The 23464-nt window shown below is 52.8% G+C and overlaps 2 protein-coding genes and 1 long non-coding RNA gene across 21 annotated transcripts in view; 1 reads left to right on the top strand and 2 right to left on the bottom strand.

Moving 5' to 3' along the window:
- Window positions 1-5586, top strand: part of LOC107076136 (deleted in malignant brain tumors 1 protein-like) — a 64183-nt gene extending 58597 nt beyond the window's left edge. For 16 of the 19 annotated variants that reach the window (XM_069188683.1, XM_069188685.1, XM_069188689.1 and 13 more), the window contains 4 exons: window positions 506-532; window positions 823-885; window positions 1778-2098; window positions 5391-5586. In XM_069188683.1, coding sequence (XP_069044784.1) covers window positions 506-532; window positions 823-885; window positions 1778-2098; window positions 5391-5437 — 458 coding nt within the window. In that variant the 3' untranslated portion in view covers window positions 5438-5586. The remainder of the gene's footprint in view (window positions 1-505; window positions 533-822; window positions 886-1777; window positions 2099-5390) is intronic. The other 3 variants (XM_069188687.1, XM_069188680.1, XM_069188676.1) reach the window with 1 other exon arrangement.
- Window positions 5587-7134: 1548 nt separating this feature from the next.
- LOC138238366 (uncharacterized) lies at window positions 7135-8435 on the bottom strand. The gene is made up of 2 exons (XR_011189394.1): window positions 8287-8435; window positions 7135-7371 (listed from the first exon to the last, which is right to left on the bottom strand). It is a non-coding gene; the product is annotated as an uncharacterized lncRNA (long non-coding RNA).
- Window positions 8436-10520: 2085 nt separating this feature from the next.
- mettl3 (methyltransferase like 3) lies at window positions 10521-23183 on the bottom strand. The gene is made up of 11 exons (XM_069188709.1): window positions 22814-23183; window positions 21329-21525; window positions 19896-20348; window positions 18858-19033; window positions 18027-18240; window positions 16118-16305; window positions 15644-15682; window positions 13860-13968; window positions 12950-13015; window positions 11673-11785; window positions 10521-10757 (listed from the first exon to the last, which is right to left on the bottom strand). Exons 1-11 carry the CDS (start codon window positions 22914-22916, stop codon window positions 10646-10648), a joined length of 1770 nt encoding a protein of 589 aa, XP_069044810.1. The 5' UTR covers window positions 22917-23183; the 3' UTR covers window positions 10521-10645.
- Window positions 23184-23464: the final 281 nt, after the last annotated feature.

Here is a 23464-nt window from a genome sequence, read left to right as displayed (position 1 = left end):
ACACCAGACAGACACCAGACAGTCAAACACACACCAGACACAATCATACTCACATCATACCAGACATCAACACTCACACCAGACACATACAGACAGTCAAACACACACCAGACACAATCATACACACATCATACCAGACAGAATCACACCAGACACAATCACACACACTCACTCCAGATACAATTACACACATTCACACCAGACAGACACAGACAGTCAAACACACACCAGACACAATCATACACACATCATACCAGACACAATCACACCAGACACAATCACACACACAGCATACATAGATATGCTCACTGACACTATTACCAATTTTCCAGGAACCCAGTTAACCTGTTCAGTGTTTTATAGTTGTAATAATGTTAACATTTGTGTCCTTCATTTGCAGCAACAGTATTCACACTCCACACCTCGAGACCATCTGTGTTACTCATATTGTCTCATTAGTGTGTATTCAATTGTAATTATCCCTTCATGCCTTTTTCCCTTTCAGGAATCCCAGATGTCTGGCAGACTGCAGGTACGTATCTTGAGAGCCCCAGTGTTTGTCTTTCATGGTGTGTGTGTCCCTGTGTTTGTGTGGCTCTGCCTCAGTGTCAGTGCAATGTGTGGACCTGAAATGTGTCGTCATGTCATCTTCTGACTCACCGCTGTGCAGATCACAGGTGCAGCTTGATGGCTCAGAAATGAGCAACTCCTCAGCAGCCTTAAATAGCTGAAGTGTTGTGACATGACTATGATATGATTGAAATCATACAACCCACTGCCTGTGTGAGCCTGTATCTTACTGACTGTGACTGATTTCCACAGCACCAGACACAGTCCAGATAATAGAATTCGCTGCTCCCTCTTCAGACACTCCCTCTGCTGAAGGTGAGTTTCACCTGGTTCTTTTCTAGATTGTGTTTAATATCCCTAAAATGGTCACCACTAAGTTTTCTACCAGAAGCACATGAGAACTGTGGTTAATTCTGCTGCCGAGTAAAAGTTTTAGTGTCACAGAGCACTGGAGTTATGGCATTAGAGCTCTCTAACAGATCATCTCCTCTTAGATCAGTACAGAGCCATCAGCTTCTGTGGGAATCAGTTAGACAGCCTGGTGTAGTTGTAGCCTCTGTTGTCTGACAGTGTACAGTTTTTATACTGACATGTTTGAGACACAGAGCAGCTGTTTGCTCTGAATGGAGAATAAGCTGAGGCTGTTTTATAGTGTAGCTGAGTCTTTCAGATTTGGTTCTCTTTGTCTGTATTCAATTCAACATACTTTACTCATCCCTGGGTGGGAAATTTAGGTCTCTGAAAGATGTTAAACACAGTATAGTCTTTACAAGGGTGTAGGTCTTGTTGGTAATTAAAGACACTGTGGCAAAACATCTTAAAAAGGGGCTTCAATATCAGTAGTAATACAAGCAGAAGTCACCAAAGCACATTGTGTTACTGTAAAGAGCCACACTGGGTGACGATGACTTAATTGAATAGATTATTCATGGAAGTTGGTAGTTAATGTTGTCACACAGGATAGTTAGGGTTTGGATTAGAATGTGAAGGGCTTGCTCAGACACAGTGGTGATTTGGTTGTATTTGAGTGCTCTTTTACTTTGTTCTGACAATTAAAAAGCCTTTAATGAGGCCTTCCACACCTGCTTTCATGGTCCTCATAGAGAGTTTGTGTGTGCAGATTCAAGGGACTACCTAAACTAGGGTAGAGTCTGTCACAGATGTCTTTCTCACAGTGTAAGAACATCCCTCCTGTTTTGATCCACAGGCATCAGGAGAGTCCGACTGGTCGATGGACACAACAGCTGCTCTGGGAGAGTGGAGGTCTACCACCGCGGTCAGTGGGGGACAGTGTGTGATGATGACTGGGACCGGTCTGATGCTCAGGTTGTCTGCAGGGAGGTGGGCTGTGGGGAAACTGGTTTTGCTGTCGCTCTTAAGAAAGCCTACTTCGGAGCAGGAAGTGGCCCCATTCTTCTGGATAATGTCCACTGTAGAGGGAATGAGTCCACACTGCTGAGGTGTACATCAAGGGGTCTGGGAAATCACAACTGTGCTCATTCTGAAGACGCAGGCGTCAACTGTTCAGGTAGAGTCCTTTCAGACTGCACTTTCAGCTGTTTTTACAGGGTATCTGGTGTCATATAACTCTATTTTTCTCACTTACCCGTCTGCCCTTCTGTTAGAAACTTTATGTGCTCTGTGCTGTCATGTACCCCTCCTGTCAGAAACTCTAAGGGCTCTGTGCTGTCATGTACCCCTGCTGTCAGAAACTCTCAGGGCTCTGTGCTGTCATGTACCTCTGCTGTCAGAAACTCTCTGTGCTCTGTGCTGTCATGTACCCCGCTGTCAGAAACTCTCTGTGCTCTGTGCTGTCATGTACCTCTGCTGTCAGAAACTCTAAGGGCTCTGTGCTGTCATGTACCTCTGCTGTCAGAAACTCTCTGTGCTCTGTGCTGTCATGTACCCCTGCTGTCAGAAACTCTCAGGGCTCTGTGCTGTCATGTACCCCTGCTGTTAGAAACTCTCTGTGCTCTGTGCTGTCATGTACCCCTGCTGTCAGAAACTCTCAGGGCTCTGTGCTGTCATGTACCTCTGCTGTTAGAAACTCTCTGTGCTCTGTGCTGTCATGTACCCCTGCTGTCAGAAACTCTCTGTGCTCTGTGCTGTCATGTACCTCTGCTGTCAGAAACTCTCTGTGCTCTGTGCTGTCATGTACCTCTGCTGTCAGAAAATCTCTGTGCTCTGTGCTGTCATGTACCCCTGCTGTCAGAAACTCTCTGTGCTCTGTTCTGTCATGTACCCCTGCTGTCAGAAACTCTCAGGGCTCTGTGCTGTCATGTACCCCTGCTGTCAGAAACTCTCAGGGCTCTGTGCTGTCATGTACCCCTGCTGTCAGAAACTCTCTGTGCTCTGTGCTGTCATGTACCTCTGCTGTCAGAAAATCTCTGTGCTCTGTGCTGTCATGTACCCCTGCTGTCAGAAACTCTCTGTGCTCTGTGCTGTCATGTACCTCTGCTGTCAGAAACTCTCTGTGCTCTGTGCTGTCATGTACCCCTGCTGTCAGAAACTCTCTGTGCTCTGTGCTGTCATGTACCTCTGCTGTCAGAAACTCTCAGGGCTCTGTGCTGTCATGTACCCCTGCTGTCAGAAACTCTCTGTGCTCTGTGCTGTCATGTACCCCTGCTGTCAGAAACTCTCTGTGCTCTGTGCTGTCATGTACCCCTGCTGTCAGAAACTCTCAGGGCTCTGTGCTGTCATGTACCTCTGCTGTCAGAAACTCTCTGTGCTCTGTGCTGTCATGTACCCCTGCTGTCAGAAACTCTCTGTGCTCTGTGCTGTCATGTACCCCTGCTGTCAGAAACTCTCAGGGCTCTGTGCTGTCATGTACCCCTGCTGTCAGAAACTCTCAGGGCTCTGTGCTGTCTTGTACCCCTGCTGTCAGAAACTCTCTGTGCTCTGTGTTGTCATGTACCCCTGCTGTCAGAAACTCTCAGGGCTCTGTGCTGTCATGTACCCCTGCTGTCAGAAACTCTCTGTGCTCTGTGCTGTCATGTACCCCTGCTGTCAGAAACTCTCAGGGCTCTGTGCTGTCATGTACCCCTGCTGTCAGAAACTCTCTGTGCTCTGTGCTGTCATGTACCCCTGCTGTCAGAAACTCTCAGGGCTCTGTGCTGTCATGTACCCCTCCTGTCAGAAACTCTCTGCGCTCTGTGCTGTCATGTAAAAGATTAACTCAGTGGCTTGAGTGGTGCAGAGCAGAGAGAGGAGAAACCACAGCGTTCAGGGGTGTGAGGAAGTGGTTTTCCATTTTATCTTCTTCTCAGTGTGGTAGTTCCATATCATCTGGAACATCTGTATCACTTATTCTTGCACATTACACATCCATCCTGCCGTCTTCTAAACACTTCATCCAATTCAGGGTTGTGGGGGAGGCAGACTCTCTCTCTCCTGCACCAGGCACCAGGCAGGGTACACCCTGGATGGGACATCAGTCCATCACAGGACACACACTGGCACAGACACACACACTCACACCTGACAGTCACACACCAGACACACACACACACACCAGACACACACACACACACACTCACACCTGACAGTCACACACCAGACACACACACACACACTCACACCTGACAGTCACACACCAGACACACACATACACACACTCACACCTGACAGTCACACACCAGACACACACATACACACACTCACACCTGACAGTCACACACCAGACACACACATACACACATTCACACCTGACAGTCACACACCAGACACACACATACACACACTCACACCTGACAGTCACACACCAGACACACACATACACACACTCACACCTGACAGTCACACACCAGACACACACATACACACACTCACACCTGACAGTCACACACCAGACACACACATACACACACTCACACCTGACAGTCACACACCAGACACACACATACACACACTCACACCTGACAGTCACACACCAGACACACACATACACACACTCACACCTGACAGTCACACACCAGACACACACATACACACACTCACACACCAGACACACACATACACACACTCACACCTGACAGTCACACACCAGACACGCACACACACACTCACACCTGACAGTCACACACCAGACACGCACACACACACTCACACCTGACAGTCACACACCAGACACGCACACACACACTCACACCTGACAGTCACACACCAGACACACACACACTCACACCTGACAGTCACACACCAGACACACACATACACACACTCACACCTGACAGTCACACACCAGACACACACATACACACACTCACACCTGACAGTCACACACCAGACACACACACACACACTCACACCTGACAGTCACACACCAGACACACACACACACACTCACACCTGACAGTCACACACCAGACACACACACACACACTCACACCTGACAGTCACACACCAGACACACACACACACACTCACACCTGACAGTCACACACCAGACACACACACACACACACTCACACCTGACAGTCACACACCAGACACACACACACACACACTCACACCTGACAGTCACACACCAGACACACACACACACACTCACACCTGACAGTCACACACCAGACACACACACACACACACTCACACCAGACACACAGTCACAGACACACCCTCACACCAGACACACAGACACACTGTCACCAGTCACGCCAGTCTCACACACTCATGCCTGACAGGCAGTAGGAGGAGACTGGAGCCCCTGTGTGAAAGGGCTGGGCTTTGTGCCGGGACGTCTAGAAATCGCCACAGGGCCTCTCTCATCAGCCCGAGAGGCCGGCGCGCTCCGGGCTCACAGCTGTCCCTCTGTCTCCCAGATGAGGGGCTCTTCCGGAGGCCGAGGAGGGCCGCAGGGGGCCGCTGAGCCGCAGACGGAGCTCCGTGTCTGGTCCAGAGCCCTGGAGCGCTGGTCATCGCCCTGAAGCCCTGGCCACGTGGCCTTGCTCGACAGCGCTGCGGCGCACTGCTTCTGCTCTCTGTCACGCTATTAAAAATTATATTGTGGGATTCAAACGAGTTCGGTGACGGTGATGGTTGCTCTGCTGGGCGTCGGTCACACGGCTACACGGTCTCTCAGCCACACTGTCACTCGCTCACACAGTCACACAGTGAACACGGTCTCTCAGCCACTGTTACTCGCTCACACAGTCTCACAGTGAACACAGTCACACAGTCACTCGCTCACACAGTCACTCGCTCACACAGTGAACACAGTCACACAGTCACTCGCTCACACGGTCACTCGCTCACACGGTCTCTCAGCCACACAGTCACTCGCTCACACAGTGAACACAGTCACACAGTCACTCGCTCACACAGTCACTCGCTCACACACTGGTCTCTCAGCCACACAGTCACTCGCTCACACAGTGGTCTCTCAGCCACACAGTCACTCGCTCACACAGTGGTCTCTCAGCCACACAGTCACTCGCTCACACAGTCACTCGCTCATATGGTCTCCAGGTCACTGGGCTGCTACCAGCAGCCCCTCTCCTCAGCAGTGGGTGAGTGGGGCCAGTAGGGGGCGCTCACCCTGCGGGCTGTGGGGGTCCTAATGCCCCAGGACAGTGACGGGGACACTAGACTGTAAACAAGGTGCCGTCCTTCAGATGAGACGTGAAACGGAGGTCCTGCCTCTCTGTGGTCAGTCAAGACCCCAGGGTGTCTCTCAGAAAGAGTAGGGGTGTGACCCCAGTGTCCTGGACAGACTCCCCCTGGTCTTTACCAGTCATGGCCTCCTGATCACCCCCCTCTCTGAACTGGCCTCATCACTCTGCTCTCCTCCCCACTGAGAGCTGGAGTGTGTGAGCGGACTGGAGCATCATCACACTGGGGGGGTGGAGGGGATCCCCAGTACTGGACAGCGCTGGGAGAGGAGGGTCCAGAAAGGCGCTATAGAGGTGGAAGGGTATTTATACACTTACAGCCCACATGCAGGCCCCTTGCCTCAGCGGACACCTGGCATCTGCAGTACAGGCCAAGCCCAGAGAGAGCCGCCGCAGCGAAGGAAGGGGTTCAGAGAGCCAGCCCTCAGCTCAGAGCTTCTGTCCGACCCGCCCTCAAGGAGGCCTGCGAAGGCTGCTGTCCACCCACCTGAATCGCGACTGGTGGGAACAGGGTCTCGGGTCCAGGTGTCTGCGCCACCCTGTGTGATCCAGGCTCCCCCGACACGCCACTGCGCTGCTCAGAACACCACCCACCACGCCCAAGGGCCCAGCCGATACAGAACTGCCAGGAGGGGTCAGTGAGGGTCTGGGGGGACCAGGTCGGTCTCCGAGTCACCTCAGCAGGGGGTCGCGGGCGGGTTCTAAATACAACCCCGTCTTCACGGAGGTCTGATCCATTTCGATCTGCACCTTGTGAACGAGCTCCCGGGTCCTGGGGCGCCCCAGTCCAGCAGGACCAGTCACCCTGAAATCCTCACTCTGTGCATGACTTTAGACTGGGGGACCCCAGCCCTGATCCTGGGGAGCCCCAGTCCAGCAGGACCAGTTGCCCTGAATTCATCCATTAATCGTGGCTGTGCGACAGCCCAGCCAGAAAGAAACGGCTCCTCACAGATTTCATCCCATCAGATCAAATCAAATTTATTTTCTTAAATAAAACAGCTGTAGAAAATGAATCTCCGTGAGTCTGGGGGCTGCAGTCCGACCTCTCCACAGCAGCGCGGCCGCCCGGCGCCCAGCCTACATGTTCTTGGGTTTGGAGATGACCCCGTCAGGGTACCTCTTCTTGAACCGAGCGACAACGTCCGGGTCCAGCAGGTGGATCCCGTCCAGCTGGTTCCCCAGCGTGACCCTGAAGCACAGAGGGGTCAGTACAGACACTCTTACTGAAAGGGCAGGCTCTTGCCATGTAAAGCCAGAAATCACGATGACATCATGTGAGACATTTTTCCCCATCTTTAATATGACCTTGCAACCAACAAAATTCAAGAGAAAAACAAATCATTATTAGGAAAAATAATTGAAATGAAAAACCTCCAACACCCTGGTGGCATACGAGTGCACACCCCTTTACAGTGTGGGCTGTAGCCGAGTTCAGGGTTGATCAGTCGCAGTCACAGTCCTGTCCAAAGGTAAGCAGCAGACACCTGCCGTCAGACAGTGGTTCTGATTAAGCCCACACAGACACCAGCTGTTCCTGTAGGATTTCCTTGAATCTGGCGTGGCTGCATCCTACTGGGACAGCCATGGTCCGCAAGGAGCTGACAAGACATCTAGGGGATCCTACTGTTGAAAGGCACTGATCGGGAGAGGGGTCTAAAAGAATATAAAGGCATCGGATGTGCCACGGAGCACTGTCATCAACAAGGGGAGACACAGGGACACTGCCAAGACCAGGACGACCCTCCATAATCGATGACAGGACACGGGGAAAACTTGTCAGGGAGGCTAAGAGGCCGACAGCAACATTAAAGGAGCTGCAGGAATTCCTGGTAGGTACTGGTCACTGCTGGTATGGGACGACACTCTCCCGTACTCCGCACACGTCTGGGCTGTGGGGGAGGGTGGCAGGAGGGAAGCCCTTTCTCCCAAAAAACAACATCCAAGCCCGTCCACATTTTGCAAAAAAAATACATCCGATCACCCCAAACATTTCTTATGGTCTGATGAGACAAAGGTTGAACTTTCTGTCCTTGATTCTGAAAGATATGTTTGGCGCGAAGACAAGCCAGCTCATGAAGAGGGCTGGGTACAGGACATCCCTTACCAGTTGGGCTGAACATTGTGCGGCCGACCAAACAGCTCTATCTTCCGTGTGCCTGGAGAAAGTCTCTCAATCATCCCATATATCTCATCTGGCTTGTGACTGGTGGAGCGAACCTGAGAGGAACACAGACACACTGACTGACTGGACACTCCAGTACATTAACACTGCACTGAGAGAGACAGTCACTCGCTCACACAGTCACACAGTGAACAGTCAGTCACTGTCACTCGCTCACACAGTCACACAGTGAACACAGTCACACAGTCACTGTCACTCGCTCACACAGTCACACAGTGAACACAGTCACATAGTCACTGTCACTCGCTCACACAGTCACACAGTGAACACAGTCACACAGTCACTCGCTCACACAGTCACACAGTCACAGTCACTGTCACTCGCTCACACAGTCACACAGTGAACACGGTCTCTCAGCCACTCGCTCACACAGTCACACAGTGAACACAGTCACACAGTCACTCGCTCACACAGTCACACAGTGAACACAGTCACACAGTCTCTCAGCCACACAGTCACTCGCTCACACAGTCTCTCAGCCACACAGTCACTCGCTCACTGAGTCACTCGCTCACACAGTCTCTCAGCCACACGGTCTCTCAGCCACACAGTGGTCACTCAGTCACAGGGTCACTCAGTCACAGGGTCTCTCAGCCACACTTTCACTCTCTCACATGGTCACTCACTCATATGGTCTCCAGGTCACTGGGCTGCTACCAGCAGCCCCTCTCCTCAGCAGTGGGACAGTGTCCAGTATCCAGTGGGAGAGTTTGTGATTTGCTCCTGTTCCTCTTCTATCATTTTAACGTGGCCTGAGCGACACTTCCCCTGTCCACCACTGCATCCACCCACCTCCTGAGGGCCAGGACACTGACCGGAGCAGTGGAGAAACAGCATGACCCCTCGGTCCTCAAGCCCGCAGTCTTCTACAGCGAGCAGACGGGGGAGGTGGGGTTCGCTTCTGTTGTCTTCATGAAGCCACACCTCTGAGCCAGCAGCTGTATCCCCCTGCAGCTCACCAACAGCCCCCTGGAGCGCAGGGTGAGCCTGGCCTGTACCTGGGAGAGGTGTGAGTGGGGCCAGTAGGGGGCGCTCACCCTGCGGTCTGTGTGGGTCCTAATGCCCCAGGACAGTGAGGGGGGACACTAGATACTTTATTGATCCCGTGAGGGAAATTGCAGCGCAACAACAGCTTAACAGACAACACAGCAACAGTGAAACAAATTATACAATACACGACTGTAAACAAGGCGCCGTCCTTCAGATGAGACGTGAAACGGAGGTCCTGCCTCTCTGTGGTCAGTCAAGACCCCAGGGTGTCTCTCAGAAAGAGGAGGGGTGTGACCCCAGTGTCCTGGACAGACTCCCCTTGGTCTTTACCAGTCATGGCCTCCTGATCACCCCCCTCTCTGAACTGGCCTCATCACTCTGCTCTCCTCCCCACTGAGAGCTGGAGTGTGTGAGCGGACTGGAGCATCATCACACTGGGGGGGTGGAGGGGATCCCCAGTACTGGACAGCGCTGGGAGAGGAGGGTCCAGAAAGGCGCTATAGAGGTGGAAGGGTATTTATACACTTACAGCCCACATGCAGGCCCCTTGCCTCAGCGGACACCTGGCATCTGCAGTACAGGCCAAGCCCAGAGAGAGCCGCCGCAGCGAAGGAAGGGGTTCAGAGAGCCAGCCCTCAGCTCAGAGCTTCTGTCCGACCCGCCCTCAAGGAGGCCTGCGAAGGCTGCTGTCCACCCACCTGAATCGCGACTGGTGGGAACAGGGTCTCGGGTCCAGGTGTCTGCGCCACCCTGTGTGATCCAGGCTCCCCCGACACGCCACTGCGCTGCTCAGAACACCACCCACCACGCCCAAGGGCCCAGCCGATACAGAACTGCCAGGAGGGGTCAGTGAGGGTCTGGGGGGACCAGGTCGGTCTCCGAGTCACCTCAGCAGGGGGTCGCGGGCGGGTTCTAAATACAACCCCGTCTTCACGGAGGTCTGATCCATTTCGATCTGCACCTTGTGAACGAGCTCCCGGGTCCTGGGGCGCCCCAGTCCAGCAGGACCAGTCACCCTGAAATCCTCACTCTGTGCATGACTTTAGACTGGGGGACCCCAGCCCTGATCCTGGGGAGCCCCAGTCCAGCAGGACCAGTTGCCCTGAATTCATCCATTAATCGTGGCTGTGCGACAGCCCAGCCAGAAAGAAACGGCTCCTCACAGATTTCATCCCATCAGATCAAATCAAATTTATTTTCTTAAATAAAACAGCTGTAGAAAATGAATCTCCGTGAGTCTGGGGGCTGCAGTCCGACCTCTCCACAGCAGCGCGGCCGCCCGGCGCCCAGCCTACATGTTCTTGGGTTTGGAGATGACCCCGTCAGGGTACCTCTTCTTGAACCGAGCGACAACGTCCGGGTCCAGCAGGTGGATCCCGTCCAGCTGGTTCCCCAGCGTGACCCTGAAGCACAGAGGGGTCAGTACAGACACTCTTACTGAAAGGGCAGGCTCTTGCCATGTAAAGCCAGAAATCACGATGACATCATGTGAGACATTTTTCCCCATCTTTAATTTGACCTTGCAACCAACAAAATTCAAGAGAAAAACAAATCATTATTAGGAAAAATAATTGAAATGAAAAACCTCCAACACCCTGGTGGCATACGAGTGCACACCCCTTTACAGTGTGGGCTGTAGCCGAGTTCAGGGTTGATCAGTCGCAGTCACAGTCCTGTCCAAAGGTAAGCAGCAGACACCTGCCGTCAGACAGTGGTTCTGATTAAGCCCACACAGACACCAGCTGTTCCTGTAGGATTTCCTTGAATCTGGCGTGGCTGCATCCTACTGGGACAGCCATGGTCCGCAAGGAGCTGACAAGACATCTAGGGGATCCTACTGTTGAAAGGCACTGATCGGGAGAGGGGTCTAAAAGAATATAAAGGCATCGGATGTGCCATGGAGCACTGTCATCAACAAGGGGAGACACAGGGACACTGCCAAGACCAGGACGACCCTCCATAATCGATGACAGGACACGGGGAAAACTTGTCAGGGAGGCTAAGAGGCCGACAGCAACATTAAAGGAGCTGCAGGAATTCCTGGTAGGTACTGGTCACTGCTGGTATGGGACGACACTCTCCCGTACTCCGCACACGTCTGGGCTGTGGGGGAGGGTGGCAGGAGGGAAGCCCTTTCTCCCAAAAAACAACATCCAAGCCCGTCCACATTTTGCAAAAAAAATACATCCGATCACCCCAAACATTTCTTATGGTCTGATGAGACAAAGGTTGAACTTTCTGTCCTTGATTCTGAAAGATATGTTTGGCGCGAAGACAAGCCAGCTCATGAAGAGGGCTGGGTACAGGACATCCCTTACCAGTTGGGCTGAACATTGTGCGGCCGACCAAACAGCTCTATCTTCCGTGTGCCTGGAGAAAGTCTCTCAATCATCCCATATATCTCATCTGGCTTGTGACTGGTGGAGCGAACCTGAGAGGAACACAGACACACTGACTGACTGGACACTCCAGTACATTAACACTGCACTGAGAGAGAGGGGTTCATACAGACACACTGACTGACTGGACACTCCAGTACATTAACACTGCACTGAGAGAGAGGGGTTCATACAGACACACTGACTGGACACTCCAGTACATTAACACTGCACTGAGAGAGAGGGGTTCATACAGACACACTGACTGACTGGACACTCCAGTACATTAACACTGCACTGAGAGAGAGGGGTTCATACAGACACACTGACTGACTGGACACTCCAGTACATTAACACTGCACTGAGAGAGAGGGGTTCATACAGACACACTGACTGACTGGACACTCCAGTACATTAACACTGCACTGAGAGAGAGGGGTTCATACAGACACACTGACTGACTGGACACTCCAGTACATTAACACTGCACTGAGAGAGAGGGGTTCATACAGACACACTGACTGACTGGACACTCCAGTACATTAACACTGCACTGAGAGAGAGGGGTTCATACAGACGCACTGACTGGACACTCCAGTACATTAACACTGCACTGAGAGAGAGGGGTTCATACAGACACACTGACTGACTGGACACTCCAGTACATTAACACTGCACTGAGAGAGAGGGGTTCATACAGACGCACTGACTGGACACTGCAGTACATTAACACTGCACTGAGAGAGAGGGGTTCATACAGACACACTGACTGGACACTCCAGTACATTAACACTGCACTGAGAGAGGGGGTTCATACAGACACACTGACTGACTGGACACTCCAGTACATTAACACTGCACTGAGAGAGAGGGGTTCATACAGACACACTGACTGACTGGACACTCCAGTACATTAACACTGCACTGAGAGAGAGGGGTTCATACAGACACACTGACTGACTGGACACTCCAGTACATTAACACTGCACTGAGAGAGAGGGGTTCATACAGACACACTGACTGACTGGACACTCCAGTACATTAACACTGCACTGAGAGAGAGGGGTTCATACAGACACACTGACTGGACACTCCAGTACATTAACACTGCTTTGAAAGGGGGTGAGAAGTGTGATTATAAGGTTATGAGTGTGAACAGTCCTCATGACAATTGTCCAAGCCAGGTTTCAGAGAAGATGGGAGCAGCAGTGTCTCACCTCGGCCACGATGACGTCGCAGTCCAGGCCTCTGTTGAAGCCCTGGGGGTTGCCTTTCACTCCCACCTGTCGATCAACACCAGACACGGTCAGCACAGCGCGCCCACGCCACACCGGCCAGCACCACAAGGACAGGCACCTGCCAGGAGTCTCGCCTCGCTTTGCACAGCAGCCGTACCCCCATGCTGCTCACTGACAGCCCACTGGGGCTCAGGGTGAGCCTGGCCAGTACCTGGGAGAGGTGTGAGTGGGGCCAGCAGGGGGCGCACACCCTGCGGTCTGTGGGGGTCCTAACGCCCCAGGACAGTGATGGGGGACACTAGATACTTTATTGATCCCGTGAGGGAAATTGCAGCGCAACAACAGCAACAGTGAAACAAATTATACAATACACGACTATAAACAAGGCGCCGTCCTTCAGATGAGACGTGAAACGGAGGTCCTGCCTCTCTGTGGTCAGTCAAGACCCCAGGGTGTCTCTCAGAAAGAGGAGGGGTGTGACCCCAGTGTCCTGGACAGACTCCCCCTGGTCTTTACCAGTCATGGCCTCCTGATCACCCCCCTCTCTGAACTGGCCTCATCACTCTGCTCTCCTCCCCACGGAGAGCTGGAGTGTGTGAGCGGACTGGAGCATCATCACACTGGGGGGGTGGAGGGGATCCCCAGTACTGGACAGAGCTGGGAGAGGGGTGGAGGGTCCAGGATAGAGCTATAGAGGTGTTGGGAATTGATAATAACAACATTAGTCGTGCACCGTCTATGTGTCCCCAGGGTGGTCTTGTAACACACCCCACAAACCCCACACTCCGCTGGGGCGTCCTGGACAGAGAGCGAGAGAGAGCGAGAGAGAGAGAGAGAAAGAGAGAGGACCCAAGGAGGGTGCAGAATGCTCATTATGAGACAGACTAACCAGACAGTGCTCCTTGCCATGATTGAGCCAATGGCCAGTTCTCCCAGTCCGAATTATCCTCTGTAACTGGTTTGTTTTCACCCAGATAATTTCATCAACACGCTCATATCTAAGAAAGAGAGAGAGGGGTTCATACAGACACACTGACTGACTGGACACTCCAGTACATTAACACTGCCCTGAGAGAGAGGGGTTCATACAGACACACTGACTGACTGGACACTCCAGTACATTAACACTGCACTGAGAGAGAGGGGTTCATACAGACACACTGACTGACTGGACACTCCAGTACATTAACACTGCACTGAGAGAGAGGGGTTCATACAGACACACTGACTGGACACTCCAGTACATTAACACTGCACTGAGAGAGAGGGGTTCATACAGACACACTGACTGACTGGACACTCCAGTACATTAACACTGCACTGAGAGAGAGGGGTTCATACAGACACACTGACTGACTGGACACTCCAGTACATTAACACTGCACTGAGAGAGAGGGGTTCATACAGACACACTGACTGACTGGACACTCCAGTACATTAACACTGCACTGAGAGAGAGGGGTTCATACAGACACACTGACTGACTGGACACTCCAGTACATTAACACTGCACTGAGAGAGAGGGGTTCATACAGACACACTGACTGACTGGACACTCCAGTACATTAACACTGCACTGAGAGAGAGGGGTTCATACAGACACACTGACTGACTGGACACTCCAGTACATTAACACTGCACTGAGAGAGAGGGGTTCATACAGACACACTGACTGACTGGACACTCCAGTACATTAACACTGCACTGAGAGAGAGGGGTTCATACAGACACACTGACTGGACACTCCAGCACATTAACACTGCACTGAGAGAGAGGGGTTCATACAGACACACTGACTGACTGGACACTCCAGTACATTAACACTGCACTGAGAGAGGGGTTCATACAGACACACTGACTGACTGGACACTCCAGTACATTAACACTGCACTGAGAGAGAGGGGTTCATACAGACACACTGACTGGACACTCCAGCACATTAACACTGCACTGAGAGAGAGGGGTTCATACAGACACACTGACTGACTGGACACTCCAGTACATCAACACTGCACTGAGAGAGAGGGGTTCATACAGACACACTGACTGACTGGACACTCCAGTTCATTAACACTGCACTGAGAGAGAGGGGTTCATACAGACACACTGACTGACTGGACACTCCAGTACATTAACACTGCACTGAGAGAGAGGGGTTCATACAGACACACTGACTGACTGGACACTCCAGTACATTAACACTGCACTGAGAGAGAGGGGTTCATACAGACACACTGACTGACTGGACACTCCAGTACATTAACACTGCACTGAGAGAGAGGGGTTCATACAGACACACTGACTGACTGGACACTCCAGTACATTAACACTGCACTGAGAGAGAGGGGTTCATACAGACACACTGACTGACTGGACACTCCAGTACATTAACACTGCACTGAGAGAGAGGGGTTCATACAGACACACTGACTGGACACTCCAGTACATTAACACTGCACTGAGAGAGAGGGGTTCATACAGACACACTGACTGGACACTCCAGTACATTAACACTGCACTGAGAGAGAGGGGTTCATACAGACACACTGACTGGACACTCCAGTACATTAACACTGCACTGAGAGAGAGGGGTTCATACAGACACACTGACTGACTGGACACTCCAGTACATTAACACTGCACTGAGAGAGAGGGGTTCATACAGACACTCACCCCCACAGACTGAGACACTCCCTGCCCAGCTCCATGGCCCTGTGGAGAGAGGGGAGGGCAGAGACACGCAGGGAGAGGCTGTTAACTCACACACGCCCCCTACTGACGACAGCTGGCATCGCTGCCCTCTCGCAGGTCAGCTCTGAACACGGGTTACACTTCACCCACCCCTGACGCACAGGAACGCGATCGATGAGGAATTATTGATAGCTACTCGCTGCAGCAGGGCTGAGAAGAGATCTATGTGAAGATATGACTCATCAGGTATGGATTACCGATCAATTACCCAATAATGATTACTGATTAGTCATCAGTAATCAAAAAGGTCTCCTGGGGAAAGTTGCAACTGGTCAGAGTACAGTCACAGAGACACAGGCTATTGATTACAGATGACCCATAACCTACCAGTCAGCTGTCTACAGAATGGTGGTTTACTGATGAGACACAGGCTACTGGTTATAGATTACTGATCACCTGCCAGTGACCCAGAGGAAGAGGAAGCCATCGTCCTGCAGGATAGGGATGTTGAGCTTCCTCATTTCGTCGTCTGTTAGCGTTCCGTACGGCAGCTCCATGTGGATATCCCAGGGCGGGTCGGCCATCACCACCGCAAACTTCCCCAGGATCGACACGTCCAGGTACCGGATATCACAGCAGATCCACTGGGATTGGAGACAACAAGACCTCATCATCATCATCATCACTGACACAGACAGGTACTGGATATCACAGCAGATCCACTGGGATTGGAGACAACAACAAGACCTCATCATCATCATCATCACCACTGACACGTCCAGGTACCGGATATCACAGCAGATCCACTGGGATTGGAGACAACAACAAGACCTCATCATCATCATCATCATCACTGACACAGACAGGTACTGGATATCACAGCAGATCCACTGGGATTGGAGACAACAACAAGACCTCATCATCATCATCATCATCATCATCACTGACACAGACAGGTACTGGATATCACAGCAGATCCACTGGGATTGGAGACAACAACAAGACCTCATCATCATCATCATCATCACTGACACAGACAGGTACTGGATATCACAGCAGATCCACTGGGATTGGAGACAACAACAAGACCTCATCATCATCATCATCACTGACACAGACAGGTACTGGATATCACAGCAGATCCACTGGGATTGGAGACAACAACAAGACATCATCATCATCATCATCACTGACACAGACAGGTACTGGATATCACAGCAGATCCACTGGGATTGGAGACAACAACAAGACCTCATCATCATCATCATCATCATCACTGACACAGACGGGTACTGGATATCACAGCAGATCCACTGGGATTGGAGACAACAACAAGACCTCATCATCATCACCATCATCACTGACACAGACAAGTACTGGATATCACAGCAGATCCACTGGGATTGGAGACAACAACAAGACCTCATCACCATCATCATCACTGACACAGACAGGTACTGGATATCACAGCAGATCCACTGGGATTGGAGACAACAACAAGACCTCATCATCATCATCATCATCATCACTGACACAGACGGGTACTGGATATCACAGCAGATCCACTGGGATTGGAGACAACAACAAGACCTCATCATCATCATCATCATCACTGACACAGACAAGTACTGGATATCACAGCAGATCCACTGGGATTGGAGACAAAAACAAGACCTCTCATCATCATCATCATCACTGACACAGACAGGTACTGGATATCACAGCAGATCCACTGGGATTGGAGACAACAACAAGACCTCATCATCATCATCATCACTGACACAGACAGGTACTGGATATCACAGCAGATCCACTGGGATTGGAGACAACAACAAGACCTCATCACCATCATCATCATCATCACTGACACAGACAGGTACTGGATATCACAGCAGATCCACTGGGATTGGAGACAACAACAAGACCTCATCATCATCATCATCATCACTGACACAGACAGGTACTGGATATCACAGCAGATCCACTGGGATTGGAGACAACAACAAGACCTCATCATCGTCATCATCATCACTGACACAGACAGGTACTGGATATCACAGCAGATCCACTGGGATTGGAGACAACAACAAGACCTCATCATCATCATCATCATCACCGACACAGACAGGGACTGCAGATTCCAGAAGAATGAGGAACAGAAAACTTCTGGCTGTTTCAGTGCTGATGATGCGGATTCACACTCAGTCGCACACACACGCGGACGCAGACACACACATTGACTCGCTGACGCTCAACACTTTCACCGGCACGGACACTTCCTTATTCACGCACACAGACTCGCAACACACGCTTGAACACAACCGTGAAGACGCGTGCACACACGCACCCACGCGCAGTCGCTCACCTGCGCGGGGAACAGCTTCCCTGCCGTGTGGTCGGCGTCGCCCGGGTGGAGCCCCATCTCTGCGGCCACGCCCTGCGGCCCGCCCGTGCCCCCCTCGCCCTCGGGGGGGCTGTCGATCTCGTAGTGGACGTACTTGCAGGTGTCCATGTGGAAGCAGGTGTTGAGGAAGGAGCAGTCGCCCAGCGTCTCGTCCGTGTGCTTGTTGATGATGCGCCTGCAGGGCACAGGGCGTACGATCACACTGACAGCAGCAGCGAGGGGCGAACACAGGAAACACCACCCTGTAGAGTCCAGAGTGTCTGTATGAACCCCTCTCTCTCAGTGCAGTGTTAATGTACTGGAGTGTCCAGTCAGTCAGTGTGTCTGTATGAACCCCTCTCTCTCAGTGCAGTGTTAATGTACTGGAGTGTCCAGTCAGTCAGTGTGTCTGTATGAACCCCTCTCTCTCAGTGCAGTGTTAATGTACTGGAGTGTCCAGTCAGTCAGTGTGTCTGTATGAACCCCTCTCTCTCAGTGCAGTGTTAATGTACTGGAGTGTCCAGTCAGTCAGTGTGTCTGTATGAACCCCTCTCTCTCAGTGCAGTGTTAATGTACTGGAGTGTCCAGTCAGTCAGTGTGTCTGTATGAACCCCTCTCTCTCAGTGCAGTGTTAATGTACTGGAGTATCCAGTCAGTCAGTGTGTATGAACCCCTCTCTCTCAGTGCAGTGTTAATGTACTGGAGTGTCCAGTCAGTCAGTGTGTCTGTATGAACCCCTCTCTCTCAGTGCAGTGTTAATGTACTGGAGTGTCCAGTCAGTCAGTATGTCTGTATGAACCCCTCTCTCAGTACCTGAAGTGCAGTTTGCTGCAGGGCTCAGTGCCGTCTCTTGCTCTCACACACTCCTCCTTGGTGCCGTGATCACAGAACTCCTGGACCTGCGCTCTTCCCCGAGAGCGGAACTTCTCCACGATGGACTGCTCTTTTGCTGAGCTGGTGTTCAGCAGCTCCAGGATCTCGCGACTCACCTGGATAGAGAGAGGTGTCGAGAGGGAAAGTGCTCACAAAGTTCAGGATCTGTCAGCACACAAACTAAGACACAATCAATCACAATCAAGGCACAGTCAGCCAAAAAGATGGCCAGTCCCAACGAACCTCGCTCACACAGAGAGACGGCCAGTCCCAACCAAACCGAGCCCCGAGAGACGGCCAGTCCCAACCAAACCGAGCCCCGAGAGACGGCCAGTTCCAACCAAACCGAGCCCCGAGAGACGGCCAGTCCCAACCAAACCGAGCCCCGAGAGACGGCCAGTCCCAATCAACCGAGCCCCGAGAGACGGCCAGTCCCAACCAACCGAGCCCTGAGAGACGGCCCGTCCCAATCAAACCGAGCCCCGAGAGACGGCCCGTCCCAATCAAACCGAGCCCCGAGAGACGGCCCGTCCCAACCAAACCGAAATCCGAGAGACGGCCGGTCCCAACCAACCGAGCCCCGAGAGACGGCCGGTCCCAACCAACCGAGCCCCGAGAGACGGCCGGTCCCAACCAACCGAGCCCCGAGAGACGGCCGGTCCCAACCAACCGAGCCCCGAGAGACGGCCGGTCCCAACCAACCGAGCCCCGAGAGACGGCCGGTCCCAACCAACCGAGCCCCGAGAGACGGCCGGTCCCAACCAACCGAGCCCCGAGAGACGGCCAGTCCCAATCAACCGAGCCCCGAGAGACGGCCAGTCCCAACCAACCGAGCCCCGAGAGACGGCCAGTCCCACTCAACCGCGCACAGACAGGCATCTACACACAGAACCACACGTGACAATCACAGTGACAAGTGTGACACACAACCCAGACTCTCCGCACTCCCTCTCCCTCCCTCCCTGGCTCCCTCTGTACCTTCTTGTTCTGCTGCTCTTTGGTGGACTGCTGGCTCAGCAGGCTCTCTATCTCCATGTCCAGATGGGAAGCCTGGTTCTTGCTGGCCCGTCCCTTCTTCTCGGCCCCTCCTCCCCCCGAGGGCTTCCAATCACCCGAGCTCGTCAGCTGGCTGGAGGGCACTGCCACGGAGAGGGAGGAGGGAGCTGGGGGGGAGGGCGTGGCCTGCTCCGAGGGGGACGCACCGATCTTGTGGTGGGGGTGCTGCAGCTCCTCCCCCTTGCGTTTGGCCCCGCCCCTCTGGACCAGGGCTCCGCCCCCGATCATGGCCCACAGCTTGGGGTGGTCGACGGAGGTCACCAGCGTCGCAGACGAGACCGAGGACAGTGAAGGCTGGCGGACTTCGATCAGCTCCTGGGCTGAAAACTTCAGCAGTAGACTCTGTATACTGGCATGAGAGACCGGAGCCTCAGGCTGAGAGAGAGACAAAAGTATATACAGACTGACTGGACACTCCGGTACATTAACACTGCACTGAGAGAGAGGGGTTCATACAGACACACTGACTGACTGGACACTCCAGTACATTAACACTGCACTGAGAGAGAGGGGTTAATACAGACACACTGACTGACTGGACACTCCAGTACATTAACACTGCACTGAGAGAGAGGGGTTCATACAGACACACTGACTGACTGGACACTCCAGTACATTAACACTGCACTGAGAGAGAGGGGTTCATACAGACACACTGACTGGACACTCCAGTACATTAACACTGCACTGAGAGAGAGGGGTTCATACAGACACACTGACTGACTGGACACTCCAGTACATTAACACTGCACTGAGAGAGAGGGGTTCATACAGACACACTGACTGACTGGACACTCCAGTACATTAACACTGCACTGAGAGAGAGGGGTTCATACAGACACACTGACTGACTGGACACTCCAGTACATTAACACTGCACTGAGAGAGAGGGGTTCATACAGACACACTGACTGGACACTCCAGTACATTAACACTGCACTGAGAGAGAGGGGTTCATACAGACACACTGACTGACTGGACACTCCAGTACATTAACACTGCACTGAGAGAGAGGGGTTCATACAGACACACTGACTGACTGGACACTCCAGTACATTAACACTGCACTGAGAGAGAGGGGTTCATACAGACACACTGACTGACTGGACACTCCAGTACATTAACACTGCACTGAGAGAGAGGGGTTCATACAGACACACTGACTGACTGGACACTCCAGTACATTAACACTGCACTGAGAGAGAGGGGTTCATACAGACACACTGACTGACTGGACACTCCAATACATCAACACTGCACTGAGAGAGAGGGGTTCATACAGACACACTGACTGACTGGACACTCCAGTACATCAACACTGCACTGAGAGAGATGGGTTCATACACCGGACTCACTGTGCTCAGTTGAGTTGTGATGGTCAGAGAGTCAGTGGGAAGAGACAGGCCGATCTCCGACAGGTATCCCAGGAGCCTCCTCTCCAGCTCGGGGTCAGGGGTCGCCTCTGGGACAGCTGGCTCGGTCCGTGGGGGGTTCTGAAGGGCCGGTCCAGGACTGTCACTACGTACGCCCCCTCCCTCTCCGGTGCACACCTCTGAGAAGGGGAGAGCAGGCTTCGTAAAGACACTGTGCAGGTGTTAGTGACAGGACAGGGACACGAGACTTCACAGGGACAGGACAGGGACACGAGACTTCACAGGGACAGGACAGGGACAGACCAGGGACAGGACAGGGACACGAGACTTCACAGGGACAGGACAGGGACACGAGACTTCACGGGGACAGGACAGGGACAGACCAGGGACAGGACAGGGACACGAGACTTCACAGGGACAGGACAGGGACAGACCAGGGACAGGACAGGGACACGAGACTTCACAGGGACAGGACAGGGACACGAGACTTCACGGGGACAGGACAGGGACAGACCAGGGACAGGACAGGGACACGAGACTTCACAGGGACAGGACAGTGACAGGACAGTGACACGAGACTTCACAGGGACAGACCAGGGACAGAACAGGGACACGAGACTTCACAGGGACAGGACAGTGACAGGACACTGACACGAGACTTCACAGGGACAGACCAGGGACAGGACAGTGACACGAGACTTCACAGGGACAGGACAGGGACACGAGACTTCACAGGGACAGGACAGTGACAGGACACTGACACGAGACTTCACAGGGACAGACCAGGGACAGGACAGTGACACGAGACTTCACAGGGACAGGACAGTGACACGAGACTTCACAGGGACAGGACAGGGACACGAGACTTCACAGGGACAGGACAGGGACAGACCAGGGACAGGACAGGGACAGACCAGGGACAGGACAGTGACACGAGACTTCACAGGGACAGACCAGGGACAGGACAGGGACACGAGACTTCACAGGGACAGGACAGTGACACGAGACTTCACAGGGATAGACCAGGGACAGGACACTGACACGAGACTTCACAGGGACACGAGACTTCACAGGGACAGGACAGTGACACGAGACTTCACAGGGACAGACCAGGGACAGGACAGGGACACGAGACTTCACAGGGACGGACCAGGGACGCGAGACTTCACAGGGACAGACCAGGGATACAAGACTTCACAGGGACAGACCAGGGATACAAGACTTCACAGGGACAGACCAGGGACAGGACAGTGACTTTAGACTTCACAGGGACAGACCAGGGACAGGACACTGACACGAAGCTTCACAGGGACAGTCCAGTCCAGTGTGTCTCTCTCTTACCCATCCCCAGTGGGACAGTCCAGTCCAGTGTGTCTCTCTCTTACCCATCCCCAGTGGGACAGTCCAGTCCAGTGTGTCTCTCTCTTACCCATCCCCAGTCCAGTCCAGTGTGTGTGTGTGTCTTACCGATGCCCAGCTGGGTGGTGTCCTTGCGGCGTCTCTGCAGCCGCTCGCGCAGCGAGTCCAGCTGTTTCTTGTGAGCCTGGATGTTGCTCCACGTGTCCGACATGTTCCAGTCCGATGCCGCTGAAAGCAGCCGGAGTCAGAGGTCCCGCAGCCGCCGGGGAGCGGAGATACTGCTGAAGGAACAAACACACCCAGCGCGACGAGCACGAATCCCCAGGCTCGCGGAAACCGGAGCTTTGGGCTCGATTACGGATCAAGAAAATGAAAAACTACAGGTGGTGGGAGGAGGAAAAAACGCAAAAAAAAACAAGAGAGTAGAAACCCGCCACACCATCCATTCACTCCCAGATCAGTTCTGTTTTTGAAAGAGACATGTTTCCGCTCTCTCGGATAGCACTTCCGGGGCGTGAGGGGGAAAAGGGCATAGGGCAAGTGAAGCCACAGGCCGCCATCTTAGTGAAGGAGCCAACGGTAACTGGCAGATCGGGAACAGGTAAAGGTTTATTCCCCGCTGAAAGAAAACGAAAAGAAACACGACGTTTCGACCACATGTGAAGAAGACTTCACAGCGGAAACGTTGTTTCTTTTCTTCTTTTTTTCCCTTTTGAGCAGGGAATAAACCTTTACCTGTTTCTTCGCAGCTGACTCCGC

Source organism: Lepisosteus oculatus, chromosome 4 (assembly GCF_040954835.1).
Source record: "Lepisosteus oculatus isolate fLepOcu1 chromosome 4, fLepOcu1.hap2, whole genome shotgun sequence".
Lineage (NCBI taxonomy): Eukaryota > Metazoa > Chordata > Actinopteri > Semionotiformes > Lepisosteidae > Lepisosteus > Lepisosteus oculatus.
The sequence above is the reverse complement of the archived record's forward strand: the minus strand, read 5'-3'. Positions and strand labels throughout refer to the sequence as shown.

Bases quoted from the DNA above. Each gene is read 5' to 3' on its own strand.
- mettl3 (XM_069188709.1), bottom strand. From the start codon at position 22,916: ATGTCGGACACGTGGAGCAACATCCAGGCTCACAAGAAACAGCTGGAC. The intron at 19,034-19,895 runs GTACAGAGGGAG...CTCTCTATCCAG, and splicing joins AAGAGCAGCAGAACAAGAAG to GTGAGTCGCGAGATCCTGGA. The intron at 18,241-18,857 runs GTACTGAGAGAG...TGTGCCCTGCAG, and splicing joins TGCAGCAAACTGCACTTCAG to GCGCATCATCAACAAGCACA.